The 14,712-nt window shown below is 35.6% G+C and overlaps 1 protein-coding gene across 2 annotated transcripts in view; it reads right to left on the bottom strand.

Moving 5' to 3' along the window:
* The window catches only part of TRDN (triadin), a 28,705-nt gene extending 14,766 nt beyond the window's left edge, over positions 1–13,939 (bottom strand). For both annotated transcript variants that reach the window (XM_042888977.1, XM_042888969.1), the window contains exon 1: positions 13,402–13,939. In XM_042888977.1, the coding sequence (XP_042744911.1) occupies positions 13,402–13,423 (22 nt within the window). In that variant the 5' untranslated portion in view covers positions 13,424–13,939. The remainder of the gene's footprint in view (positions 1–13,401) is intronic.
* Between the last annotated feature and the right edge of the window lie 773 nt (positions 13,940–14,712).

Consider the following 14,712-nt stretch of genomic DNA (forward strand, 5'->3'; position numbering starts at 1 on the left):
TTTTTTCATTATGTAGAAAATTGCCAGTGTTTGTACACGATATGTTCCTATATTTGTGAATATATGTATTTCTCCAGTATTAGCTTGCTGTATAAAAAGTAAAAATGGCTTCCCCTACATTCTTGAAAATAGAAATATTTAGCTACATAAAAGCTACAGTATCTGAAGAGCATGTTTTCAGTATTAAGTCAGATGTTGGAAAGGAAAATAATTTTGATCCATGGTTGGATTTTTAAATGATTCAGAAAAGTGTCGTCTTAATCCTGAAAATTATTTATATGGAAGATTTACTTGTAGGTTAATATTCCCTTAAATTTATTTTGATAGATGGAATTCCTCTCTGGATCCAGAAATACCTAAATCAACTGATGATTTTTAAAAATACTTTTAGTATCTATCTGAACAGAGTATGCTTTATACCACTTACATTGAGCTCCTAAGCATATAAGCCAAAATGGGGAGAATAAATTAATAATAGCCCTGCGACATTTAAAAAAAATATAAGATTCTTAATTTTACAAAACAAATTCAAACTATATATGTCTGTGCAGAGCATAGAATGTTGCAAAATGTTCATTAATTTTAATTCACTTTAGTTGCATTTGTCTAATTAGTGCTAGCATAAAGATGGAACAAAATTGTTGAAACAACTCTGAGATTCTCTTTCTGAGCATCTTCCTGCTCTGTGCATTGATAGGTCATCCAGTTACTTACATTTTCAGAATATGAATATTTCTCAAGGCCATAGCCTCTCTTACTTCCTGTGCCTGTACTAAAACATTAGACACAAAATTGAGCTCCCCCTTACTTGGTCATGGAAGACTGAATAACATCTAAGCAGATTTCAGCAAAGCAGTCCTCAAATCTCAGTGATGTATCCTAGAGCAGAAGTAAGCCTTTCCACTTTTTAATGGAATAATAAAAAAAATCAGTATCTTAAAATCTCACCTCAGCACAGTTTAAAAGACTTAATTTTGAGAAAATAAAGGTCTCCATTTTAAGATGACCTTGCTATGTTACTGCTAACTGGAACAGAAAATTAGATACACCAGAGAAAAATTTTGGTCTAGTTGGAATGATTGTTTCCTTATTTCATTTCATGGATTCTAAACCAAATAATGTTTAGCAATTGCTGGAAACATGCACAAAGTCACCACAAAATCATTCTGCTGCCATCAAATGGTAATACCCCCCACAGGTTCTCTGCAATAGCAAATCCACAGAGTAGGAGATCACATATTTGTAGCCCATGCAAACAGCAGGTGCTGCAGAGCTTCATCCCAGCTAGGGTTCCTTGCATGCACATCAGCCACTTGCAAGACCTCTACAAAATTTCTGGCATCTCACCTCAGTCTTAGCTCAACAGCTTTTTATGTGCCTCCTACCCTGACTCTTATGGCAGCAGGAAAAGAGAAGATTGTATACTTACATTGCAAGTTCAAGCATGATAACTAAAAAGAATATTTATACATATTTGTGTCAGTTTCATCCACTTCTCTTCAACTAACAGAAAAAAAACCCTCTTTTGTTCCTTGATTAACCAGGGCTATATCAATGAAACAGAAACAGCACCTGAAAGGACATTTATCTGCCTGTTATTACTTTTCAAATTACCTACGCAGTACTCACAGAGCTTCTGTTATACTTAAACATGTCCCATGGAAACCCAGTGTTTTCAGATTTACATCCACACTGTCCCAAGTCATATACAAGGCACACAGCACTGCTCCATGTATATTTAAAGGTATTCAGATTTGGATGTATTTGCCTCTAGTCTTCTAATATATATCTTCCTCCAGCTCACTATGAGGTAAGATCATACTACTTTTGCTTGAAAGGAAGGAAGCAATGAAGCAATTAAGTCAATAGTTCCAGTCATACTGGAAATCTGGCGGGAGACAGAACTGATCCCACATCTCTCCTTCTGACTTTTGGCTCATTACATCTCTACATTGTGTAAAGTTTCAGCAAAATACATCACAGATTTTTTCTGAATGCTACTGTTTATCTCCTTTGCCTGCCTTTTGAAGGTGTTTGTATACATTCAATGTGTGTATAAAGTTTCTTTCAGTTTTTGTTTTTTTTTTAATCTTGGATTTTAAGTATATCAAAGCTACAGTTACTTTCTTATTTCAGAAAACTTTCAAGCAGTTCTCTGAAGTTTCTTTAATATTAATACAGCAACCTCAACTCATGTCTTTGCTAGTATAATGAAAAGAGATAGAGACGTCCTCTGCAGATTTTGAAGTTGATAGTCCTTTCTAAATTTTTAAGAAAGCTTTGGAGAGCTACTCAGTTATTCTGTGTATATCTTTGCAAGATTTTACAGGTTGTTATATTCTGGTCAAAGGCCTATTCATTATCTAACCTCTCTTTATTAATTTCCTTTTCTATTATATCAATAGAGTGCAGCTTCAGCTGTAATTAGATAGGTACTAATAAATAAAAAATGCATACTTTCACATTTATTGAAGATGAACATTTACATTACAGTCAATATTTCAGCCTTACAGATTACACTGACGATATTCTTACGGTCACAAAAATGATAATCTTTCACTCACTAACACAATTCATCCCCAGAAAAGTACAATGCATTCCGAATGCTATTAAACTATTATAATGGAAGATGAGAATAGATGCAAAGTGTATATAAAATAATTGAATGACTAATAGCGTGCAATATTCACATGGTAGAATACTGAAATAGAAGCAGGCCATTAGACCTTTGCTACTGTAACTTAACCCTGTTGTGATCAGAATGAAAATAAAAGCACAAACAGTACAAAAAGAAAAAAATAATCAACTGTGGCAATAAGGTAAATGAGACTTCTATTTTCATCAGTTTATAAAATATATTGGAATGGAAGGGAAGAAATGGGAGGGTCAAAAGTTAGACAGAACACAGAATTTTGATCATCTCTTGGCATTTTATTTGTTAGCCCTTAGGGCAGGTGCCACGCGGAAGTGTGAAAGAAATTGTGTAGGATGAAATTCTTAAAAGAATTTACCCACATACTGCATAGCATCCTGTGTACTCCCCAGGACCCACGCAGACAGGATGCCTTTGGCAGAGTATTGGAGAAATGTTAAAATGCCTTTAGGGTTCTTCCACCATTAAGAACTATGACAAAAGCTTCACACCACATAAGCAGACAAATAAAACTTAAATAAGACTGATGTCTCATTTACAGCTGAGCCTGTTTTCAAGTTCAGATCAACAGTGACCTCCCACTCAAGCTGCTGATTAGTTCAGGAGTGGTATTATTAGCTTTTAAGGGACATTCATGAGACATGTACTGGAGGAAAGAAATGAAAATTGGTTTCCAAATGATCAAGTTAGATTTTTTTCTTCTCCATTTCCAGAATTGCTTTCCCTGGTGGACTACAATCTGACAGTCCTTTGGTATTCTATCCTCAGTGGGTGCTGTTTCAAACCACTAAAAAAACGGGAGATCATTAAGTATCTAGAGCTTATCTCTAGATTTTCGTTCCCGTGATCAAGTGCTGAAAATGCCTTTACTAGATTCTGTGAGCATAAGGAAAGTGTTATGGAAATGAGCTTGTCATGGAAAACACAAATTCTGGGGGTTGTGTTATGCACAGCACACCTTTGGACAGGTGCTACTTCTCTGCAGAAAGAAGCATAGGATAAAAAGTGCAAGAAAAGCAGAGCTAGATTCATATTATTGAAAGGTGAGGAAGATAACTTTTATACTGAGTAAATTTTGATGATGAACATGAAAAGGAAAGGATGAAGAGCACAAGCCAGTAAAATTATATTTGTGCAAGAGATCTGCTGAGAATGAGTAGTCTGCATAGTCTGAGTAGTCTGCTGGGAAGTTCACATGCTTCATATCTATGTCCAGAGAAGTTGTTGATGAAATACTGGTTAAGTCAGTAAGAAATGCAATAGTTTATAATTCCACATCCTACCACTTCATTGTCATAGAACATAAACAAGTTGGAAATATTTTTGCAACCAGAAATTAGTGAGCAATTTACTAACTAAAAATATATGCTGTTTCATGTAAAACATGTTTTACTTTTTCAGTCGATGAGACACTGTAGTTCTAGTGTTACTCAAAATCATTGAAAATATTCTCTCCAATCGCTGTGAGAATAAAAGATAATATTTCTACATTTGATGTAGCAGGAACACTTGATTCTTCTAATTAAAAGAATGAAAGAAAAGGAAATACTGAAAGCAAAGAGCAAGTCCTGACTATACGTGAAGACAAGAAAGTATTTTCCTAAACAAAATTCAGTGATTTAGCAAACTCCATGAAGATAACTTAAATGAAAGATCTAAGTGGGTGTATCTACCTTTTGAAGAATTCAAATTATTCAGTTATACAAAGTGAAACAATTCTCAACAAAACCTTAAAATTAACAAGGACTGTGTTTGTACCAGGAACAATAATGATTTCAAAGGCATTAACTTGACAGATTCAGTGAATTCTCAAATGTAAAAGAGTTTACAGTAAGTGGTAAAAGTAGAATAAAAATAGAATTGATGTAGAAAAAAATGGTGGGATGTGATGTTCAAGAATATGACTGCAGAGCACAAATCCTCTAAAAGCACAAACTATTAGTGGAGTTTTCACTGACACTAATTGAATTACTGAATCTGTGGGAAGGATTTTTCATTTGTATATTCCTTACGGACAGTTGACAAAAACTGTCTTAGGTTTTAGTGAGGAAACTAACATGACAACTATTACTATGAAGCAAGCTTTCGAAAGCACGCTGAAGATACTGAAGGTTTTATGACATGATCCTGCAAAATCACAGACCTTAAGACAGGGTGCAGTTCTTCATGAAGTGCTCTAGGCTTTAAGATTTTAAAATCCTCATTTCTCTATTTGAAGAACACATAAAATATTCTATTTTAAAATGCATTCATGTTCTATTTTGTGCTTACTTGATGTTTACATAAATAAAGCATATTCTAAATGAAAATGCACATACCTGTGTTTTTGCTTATGTTACAATTTGAAAACCGACAAGAGAAAGAGGAATGCAGTGTACAACTAGGAATTCAAAGTTGTGAATACTACATATTTTTTAGCACACATCATGCAATTTTGTTCTAACTTGATCTTAGATGGCTATACTTATGACAAAAAAAAAGAAAAAGATATATGTGACTTTATTTAGTTTTGGCTTTTAGTCTAGGGATTGATCTTCACATTATACAGTGCTGCAGGCTGCTCAGGTATCTGAGAAAATGAGTATTGCTGGGTGGGAAACAGATCTAGGGATTTTTTAAGGATTTACTAATACAAGATTTATTTCACTGTTCCTTTCTAATTGTAAATGCAATAAACTAATATTAATCATAGCCATTTTTTTAATGTCCTGTGTAGCTACAGAAACGAGAGCTGAAATGTCTCCACAAGTTTTTGCAAACCTACAGGACAAGAGGAAAGGTCTTAATTCCTGCTTATTCATGCAATGACAAGATGACAGGGAGAAGTAAAACTGGCTGAAAATAAGATTCTTGAATATGAAAAGACACATAATAGCATTATAAAGAGGATTTTTTGCTAGTTAAATAATTTCACTTGGAAAATTCTTCCTCCAGCAGACTACAGTTGACAATACAATTTCTCCAATGGAACTGATCTACACCTATTTTAAGAAGAAGATAAAACCAAATTATCTGTCTGCCCAGGAATTTTCAGAGAAAGAAGGAACACCTGAAAGATGAAATGATGTTCATATTTGAAAAGTGCTAAAAAAATGTAAACGGATAAATGAAAATAATAATGGTGAAAGTGGCTGAGTTTGCAGATACAGTAGATACAATGTTAAAACCTTACAACGTTTGTAAATAACTATTATCATAGAATCATAGAATCGTAAGGGTAGGAAAAGACCTCTAAGATCACCAAGTCCAGTCATCAGTTCATCCTCGCAATGCCCACTAACTATGTCACCTCTCTTTGAAGAGGACAGTATCTGCCAGAAGTGCATGTACACATACCAGCATATGTGTGTGAAGTGCAAGACAGAATGGGGAGCAGAAAAAAAGGAACATATTGACACCAGAAAGGGAGAGGAGAAAAGTTTTTGAGCACTGTCAAATCACTCTTTTTTGAAGCAGCAGAAACCCTTGTACCTCAGAATGCACACTCTACTACCAAAATAACGTTTTTATCAACTTTAGTAGGGGTTGTGACACACAGAGATTAGAAGCATTAGAAGCTGCACCAGGTGATAGGGTAGAGTCAGCCATACAGTCATGTAGCAGTGCCATGCAAAAAAAGGCCACAATTGTCAGAGACCTTTAGCTATTAATAGTCACAACAATATTCTTGGTGAAAAAATAAAAGAAAAGCAACAGTAAATTTTTAAAGACATGAGTATGGTTTTTACACCTCGTGAAATGCTCACAATTTTAACTCCTACCATGAATGATAATATGAAAAATCTCTAAGAAGAAAAAGATTTAAAGTTTTTCTTTAAAACAAGGAAAAACAGTTGAAATAAGTTATGCTGATTTCAAGTTACAATTGCTGGTTATATATTGAAATTTAAAAATTATGAAGTAGTTAGCTTGAACTTCATCATACATGTGATGTTGCCTTTTTGGGATGTTAAGTTGTTGTAATATGTGTCACATGCTTACATCCCCCAACTGACTTCAGTAGGAATTACACAGATAAATCTGAGGCCAAAACTAACAACTAAGGTTCTAGCCATTATAGGAGGAAAAAGCCCAAGTAAAACGAGGATCTTAACATTTGAATAATGTGTAAAATTATGCGTCTGAAACAGTAAAATAGTTACCAGAAAACTATATTTATGGTAATTGTGTCAATTGTGAATTAGCAGAGATTGAAACAAGATTTAGCCTTCCTGACATGCATAGAGAACCACAACTTAAATCTACATAATAGAATAAAGGAAAAAAAAAAGAGTTAATTTACATACCAAAGGAGGCTACAAAAGCTGAGATTCATTGTGCCTTTGACAATTTGACTCCAGGCAAAGGTACAGAGATACTTTTGAAGTTGTGAGAACATAAGCATGTACAGGCAGTAGCAGGTCTTTACTCATTACATATTTGTAAAGGATTTTTTAATACTATCTTTGAAGATAGAAAAAGGACACTTCTACAGTGAGAAAGTTTTTCTATGCCTGGCATTTTGTATTTTCATTCTTATGGAAAATGATTTCATGTAGCACCAAGCAGAACTTTCAGTCCAGAGACACTGTAAAACTGATTCTAAAAAAAGCTCAAAGGAAACGCAGGACTCAAGTGGGAGTGGTGCTTATTGAGGACTTAAAACCATAGCTTTTTCACTCAGATTCCTAAGGGTAAAGCAAACACTGACCGTGATTTGAGCAACTGAACTGTCTTGATTATAATTGTTATACAGGGTAGATTCAGTGTATGAAACAGTTTTGAATGAAAAAAAAATCCAGTGCTTTCTACTGCTTTGCTGTTTAGCATCTGTGTATACCTTACATGATCTGCTCTGTTAGTTTAGCTCTTTTTCTCAAAATCCAGTGAGTTTGCATATTTCCACTCAGTGATCGAAAGCCTAAACTGTTCTATCTTAATGCACCAAAGATTTGTATAGAGAGACAGGACTAAGACCTAAATATGAAATAATCAGAATTTTGAATGAAAACATTTACAACTGCCAAGAGAACATGACTGTGGGATCAAATGGATGAGAAGCATAGCTAGACATTCATAATTTCAAGCTAAGTCTTTAGATGTAGTGACTTTAAAGTTCAGACCCCCTTATCTACTTCATGTCCTCTGTTCTCAGTGTGATCTTAGCCACTGTTGCTGTTTTTCACTATCTATGCATCTGCAACTGCTGAAGACATATCAGTATTCATTTTCAGTAGTTCTTCATAAGTTCTACTCAAATGATGCTACATTCTGGGAAGGCAGGAAATACAATCGCTGCTACTTTTTGAGTAACAAACCCAAGTTTTTATTAAATGCTTTTAAAAATTAATATTTTAAAAAATTAATTTGAAAGTAAGAGAACATGTGGTAAGGGCTACACTTTTATACTACTTTCTAACAAATTCACTTTTGTTTAAATGAAAAACTATGATCAAGCCATTAAAGTTATTAATAATCAGCCAGTAGAAATCAGTCTCTCATTTTCATTCTTTTTCCTGGAAAACAACTGCAAAAATAATATTAAAATTGCTGCTTTCAAATCCATATTTCCTGTTTGTTGATTTAAATCATGATTAAAATTGGTGATTTAAAAGGTTTTTCAATTATTTTAATTTAAAGCAATCTACCCTCTTCTGCTTTAAATATCATTTAAGCTAGTAAAGTGAGTACTGTCCACTACTTCAATCTGCTTAAGCAGAGCAGAAACCAGCCAATACTGGCATCAGAGAGAACAGGAAAGCTTTGCCATTCCCACAAGCAGCTGCCTTGCCTTGCAGAGGGCACCTCCAGTTTCCCTGTCCTCAGTGTGTTCTGGACTGATGCCAGACCTGCATTATGAAATGTAGTTTAACCTAAATCAAACTCTGCTCTACAGAACAGAGCTCAGATTTTGAAGGTTTAATTATGGCAGCAGAAGCAGCATGAATCCACCCCTTAGTGTTTACATTGTAGGCAATGAGCAGAACCTCTCAAAATATTTATAGATTTTTTTCTAGGATTAGGTACCTGATTGGCGCTTTTGTGAATCTAACAGGTTGCACAGATTTCATTTTGGAATCAGTGGGAGCTGGACACACTTATCATTTGAAAATGTTGCCAAGATTTTATATCTCACTCGTTATGAAAGTAACCATAAAAATGTTCCAAATGCTGCTGAGCACAAAGATCTTTAAAAAAAAAAAGAATAATAAAATAAATGGTCCAACCTGTGTTCACACCATTAACACACTCATAAACACAAGTTAGCTGTGCACAGTCAATTTTTAGACCATGACAGGGCAGTGTCACTGCATGTTAGATTATGCTCTGTTTACATGTTCTAAGCCTTCCCACTGTCCATAGCTAATTCCACTTTCCAGAGGGATCCCTAAAGTAAGAGTCTGTTAAGTCTCTGTACTGATTAAACACGCATGCATAGTGTTGCAGCTGTGAGTAAAAGTGCCCTCTAATTTTTAAGCCTGAAATTTAGGTTAGCAAATTTGGTCACAGGCCTGCTTGCCTCAGGCTACAAAGTGCCAGACAGACCAATCAGCTCAGGTGTTCAAAATATAGGCAGAGGGAAATCCAAGTTTTGTGGAACTTCAGAGAGAATACGCAGCTTCTGTTACCCTGGAAGGTTTACATTTTTACAGGCAGTCCTGAGTTTTCTTTTTCTTTCCAGATAATAAGGCTGTTGACTTTACTTTTGAATGGGAGAAGAATGATTGCTTCAAAGAAGTCATTGCCAAAATTATCCTGTTTTTATTTCCTCTTTTCCCTGCAGAAGGCAGTCTATTTTCTTCTTTGTCAACACTTGAGGCATGAAAAAGATTATATCCTTTCATATTGCAAATTGTCTTCTTGCAAATAAATTCTATATAAACTTTCTAAATCTAACAGTCTAACCAAAGGACAGGAAACATCTCACATGACTTAATCAAAATGAACGATAACACCGAATAATCTAACCTAATTCATTCACCTAGGCTGCTTTTGCTGCCAGCAGAACTAGCAGCACTTTGTGAATTACCATGAAAAGTAGCCAACAGTGACTTTGCTAGTTATTGCCTACTGAAAACTATTGCTAGTTTCTGGCCATTGCCCTCTGCAAGTCTTTATCACTTTACCTGCTGGCTCTTGCACGTTATTTCCCATATTTTTCAGGTTTAATGTATATTCATTTTCAAACATGCAGATCACATTAAATCTGCTTTTTGAAATGTTCTACATCTTAAGACTTTCAGTAGTTATCAAACAGCCAGAGACGAGGACCAAAAGTCACAAGCTAATTTGGAGTTTGTCACTGACAAGCTGCCTGTAGCCTCAGGGCTCACCTGTCTTGCAGCCTACTCTGAGAAAATGTGTAGTCGCATAGCTCTCAGCAATAAAATAAGGACCAAATTGTGACTCACTGACACATTTCTGTTCGATGCCTGCTTCTCTCTTGCTCCACTGGGGAAATAAATTGTGGCAGACAAACAGCTGGAGGAGAAACCTCATCTTTCTGCTCTCCTCACCTCTCTGGAACAGATCAGTGCACAGCCTCCAGTGCATTGAAGCAAGGAGAGGCTCTGAATGCTTCTAAGCCTCTGCTCATTCTTCCATGTGTGGGAGGAAAATGTGCCAGAGGATGGCCATCAGCTTTGCTATGCGACCTGTGGTAGATTGGGCTGGTAGAAATGACCAAGTATAGGGCAGCTGCTGCAGCTATCGTACACATACAGATAAAGCTGTATATTGATACAAGCCATTTCTCAGAGCAACAAGGGTTTCTGTATTCATATTTCAGTGGTGGCAGCTCTAACTGTGTGTGCCATAGAGCCCAGGCCAATCACTGTGTTCATAAGCACAGCATAGGTGCATAAATAGATACCCCTGTCTTTCCAGGCAAGCTCCTAAGAGGTCATGGAAGTCTTTGACATTTATAAAATCTCAGCAGCAGCTGAAATTAATATTAATAATAATAATAATAGTAATGACTATAAATAACAACTACTACAATTCCTGAGAGCATTACAAAGACAGAGTAGTCATATCTCTACTGAACTTTTATTTGTACACAGTTGTATGGACTTCCAGCTTTCAGTAGTGCAACTCTGCGATTGCAGTTACATGTAATATGAGAATGCTGAAGATAATCCCTTGGAATCTTCTAAATATTTACCAGCAGGATACCTAAGTCCTGGCAGCTTTCTCAGGATATTAATAGGTTGCTGTCTTCACAGATTACTTTTTGCCTTTTGCCAGGTATACTTCACCAGTAAATCTGAACATCATGCAATTTGTTGTTATGATAATGTAGAGGCAGCATGTGAGTCTTACAGTTCAAGGAGTCGTTGCTTTGTGAATACATTTTTCAGTGAAATTTTGTCATTGTCATTACAGTGAGGTCAATCTGAAAGAGCACTCCATCAAGCCAATGTATCTGCCTACCATAGGCCATGGCATTGGCTGTCAGAAAATATCTTGAGATGTGTGTCAACAGTATCAATATGTCCAGGCTGAACCACCTCCATAAATCAGTAGCCACACTGGCCATGGCAGACCCAAGGCCTGCATGGCTCCTTACACAGTGCTATACACACTCTGATATGTCAGAATGTTACTCCATGGACAAAGAGTGAGATGTGGCTGACATTACAAAACAGAGGTTAGAATTCCAACCACTTTGAGCAAGGATTTTAAACCTAGTGAAATCATTAAGACCTGAGCAAATAACAGCCTGAGAAAAAATAAGAATAATAATAAAAAAAAAAAAAAATCAAAAAGGCATTATATAAAACAAGACATACTTTTTTTGTTTGTTTGTTTGCAGAAACTGTAAGTTGCTGAATTTTAGACCTAAACTTTCAGATTTATTTGTGACTGCCAGGAGTAGCCCCAGAGGAAAATAAACTGCAGTGGAACATTAGTCTCAGGCTGAATTCTTAGTTTTTTACCATGAGTACAATTTCCACCTCATGGATGAAGTTTAAAAATCAGCCAATCAAAATAAGCCTATTCCAAATATACAAAAGAACAACAGCTATTCTCTAGCGAATTTGCCTGTCCTGCTGAAAGACAGGTACTGAGGAGCTGATTGATGCCTCTTGTCACCTAAGTCTACTGATTTGCACAAAAGCAAAAGCAGGCACTGTGACAGCTAAGGAGCACTCGTAAACACTATAAAAACATTTTCAGATCCCATGTTTGTTGGGTTTTTTTTTTAGGATCTTTTATCTTCTTTCTTTGATTAGCTAAGTTATTGAAAAAACACTTTTGGACTAAAAAGTCATTTAAGCTTGCTACAAATTTCAAAGAATCTTGATATTTTTTACTTTGTTTTGCTTGGAGAGCATTGCAAGAAGTAATTCTACAATGCTCCTCTAACAGTGATGGTGTTAATGTACACATTTTGGAAAACAAATGTAATTTCATAGATTTCCTGATAACAACTACAAAGTAATCAATGTTTTCAACAAAACCAGTTAAGAAATTCCAAATAAACTAGTGCAAGCATTCGGATTAGGGCTGTCATACAGAGATACATGTTTTGGCAGTATTTGCAGCCAGAAGTGGCTTATAGATCCATCCAACTGGTGATCAGAAAATCATCCCCACATTGTCTACTTGCTGTGGTTAAGTGGACATCAGACAAGGATTGTACAGCCTGACATATTTCTAACATGAATTTTTGGAAGACAATTTGGTTCACTCTCTAATACTGCTTAATACAAATCCTCTTAAAAATAATAATGAAAAATAGAAGACAAAAAGTACAACTTTGGTACACTAAAATGTACATAGCCTTGACAAGTAGAATAAAAATAACTTTCAGAAGAATGTTTTAAACTTTTGTGCCTGTTTTTTTTGTTTGTTTGTATGTTGTTGGGGTTTTCTGTTTTTTTTTTTTTTTCTTTTTTCTTTTTTGTGTGTATGTGGTGTCATTGTTAAATTTGGATAAACAGTCGAGTAATCCACACTGAAATAAAAGAGAGAAATGAAATTGAACTGAAAAAATCAGTATTAAAGAAGCTGAGTTTTAAAAATATTCTGTCTCGCTGTGGTTGATAAAATATTGTTATGCATCTACAATGTTATTTAAATATGAATGGTCAGGAAATATTGAAGTACATGAAATATTCATACTGTAGAATATGTATTTATAGGTTATACAACTGCCTTTCATTCTTGCAGGCCAAACTCTGGAATAATCATTTCAGTACAACTTTCACTGACTCTTTTAGAAGTTTACCTGAATAAGGGTTGAAGGACAAGTAGCTTTCACCCTGCAGTAACCTGATGTGAAGTTCACAAATGCTCTGCGCTTCATAAAAAAATCAGGGCCAATAACTAAGCTCCCTTGTTTATACTTGGGAAAATTTCTGCCTGTAAGGGACCACCAATGATTTACCTGAGAAAACAATTAACAGTGGAAACACCTGGCATTCAGGCATTCCTCTTTCTTGTATCACTCCAATGGAGATGCTCTGCATGTGAGGCTAATGCTATTTTTAGAGGTGTACAAAAAACTTGCTTCTGAAACTGGTAAAAATTCTGCCTACAAGTGAAAAAGAAAACAAACAAACAAACAAAAAAAAAAAAACCAACACACCACAACCCAAAGACAAGAAAGAGAGGAAGAAAGCAACCCAACAAACAGTTGAAATGATCCTGGAGTGAAATAACTGTATTCTAAGAGCAATAAATCATATTGACACAGCAGCTCAATTGCACTGTCAAAGTACATATCATTTTTGCTTAATTATATTTGAAAATAGTTACCGTACCTTCTGGTGTAACCTCGGCCATGATGATGATGGTAAGAGATACTCTGTTAAAAAGGTCAAGATCTACAGTGGCAGCTTAGATAATACCTCTGGGTTGCTCACTCTTGCAGGAGCTGCAGAACAAGCAGGAGGGAGGTACTCCACTTTTTCTAATTCTGTTCGTTCTTCTTTTGTGCCCCTCTGAACTTTCTCTTTCCTCTGCAGACTCCTGCCCTCACCGAGCAACCTCAGGCCTTCCAGCAGCAATACTTCAAGCTCAGTCTTAAGTATCAGCCTCTAACAAAAATAGCCATGCCTTCCAGTGAGTTTTCTCTAATATCCTAAGAACCATGCGCATGGCAAACAAACAGCAGAAAGGCTCATCTCTAAACAGGGAAGGAAAGCATGGAGAAGCAGCAAAAAAAAACCCCAACAAAACAAAAGAACTGGGAAAGAGCTGTTTAACACTACTGCAGCCTCACTAACATAATTGCTGTTCTTTGGGGGGGTATGTCAGGAAACATGAAATACGGAGTTCAAAGTAACCTTATCCACCCCAGCTCAACTTTATTCTTAGCACACTCAATGCTTAGCACATTCTTCCTGGCCTTATTTGGTTTAGGGAGGGTCCTACACAACTTACTGCTGACTAAGGGGGAGGGTAAATTTAGGTAATTTTCTCCACTTTGATTCTTAATCACAGTTACAGAGCTAATAAAGACACCATTTTAAACCTATGAAATTGTTAACTTCTTTTATTTTGATTTTTTGGAAGACTCTTGATGTGCTGACATTAATGTACATACTTCTGAAGTTCATCTAAGTACTACTGAGCACTTTTGAAAGTATTAATAGCTTATATGCCGCAAAATCACCAAGATAGTATGCAAAAATATTATGGAAAAACAGATTTTTCACAGATTATAAGAAACATTCATAAGAAACATCAAATTTAGTACAAAATATTGGTGATTATAAACAAGTTTTTATAAAGCTGTAAACAAACTTAGAAGAGTAAAAACACTAACAATTATTATGAGAATAATTTAAAAACTTGAGCAATCTATTCAGTGCATTGCTTATAATTTCACACTTGTGAAATTATGTGTGTGGGCAGAGCTTGAAAGTGATTTTAGCAGAAAAGTGCCCTCAAGCCAGCATGCTTCTACATAAATGTCATCGTCACATGAAATCAGAAACCATCTTGAACAGTTCTTACTAGGGAACCTATAGTAAGCTCTTCTCTGCTACAGAGGCTGGCATTTGCACTTCTCATCTTCCCTCCAGGAGATATAAGCACCTGGCTCTATGGCAAAGTACAAGGAAAGGAAT

Source organism: Lagopus leucura, unplaced genomic scaffold (genome assembly GCF_019238085.1).
Source record: "Lagopus leucura isolate 7727_CA_CO unplaced genomic scaffold, USGS_WTPT01 Super-Scaffold_73, whole genome shotgun sequence".
Taxonomy (NCBI): Eukaryota; Metazoa; Chordata; class Aves; order Galliformes; family Phasianidae; genus Lagopus; species Lagopus leucura.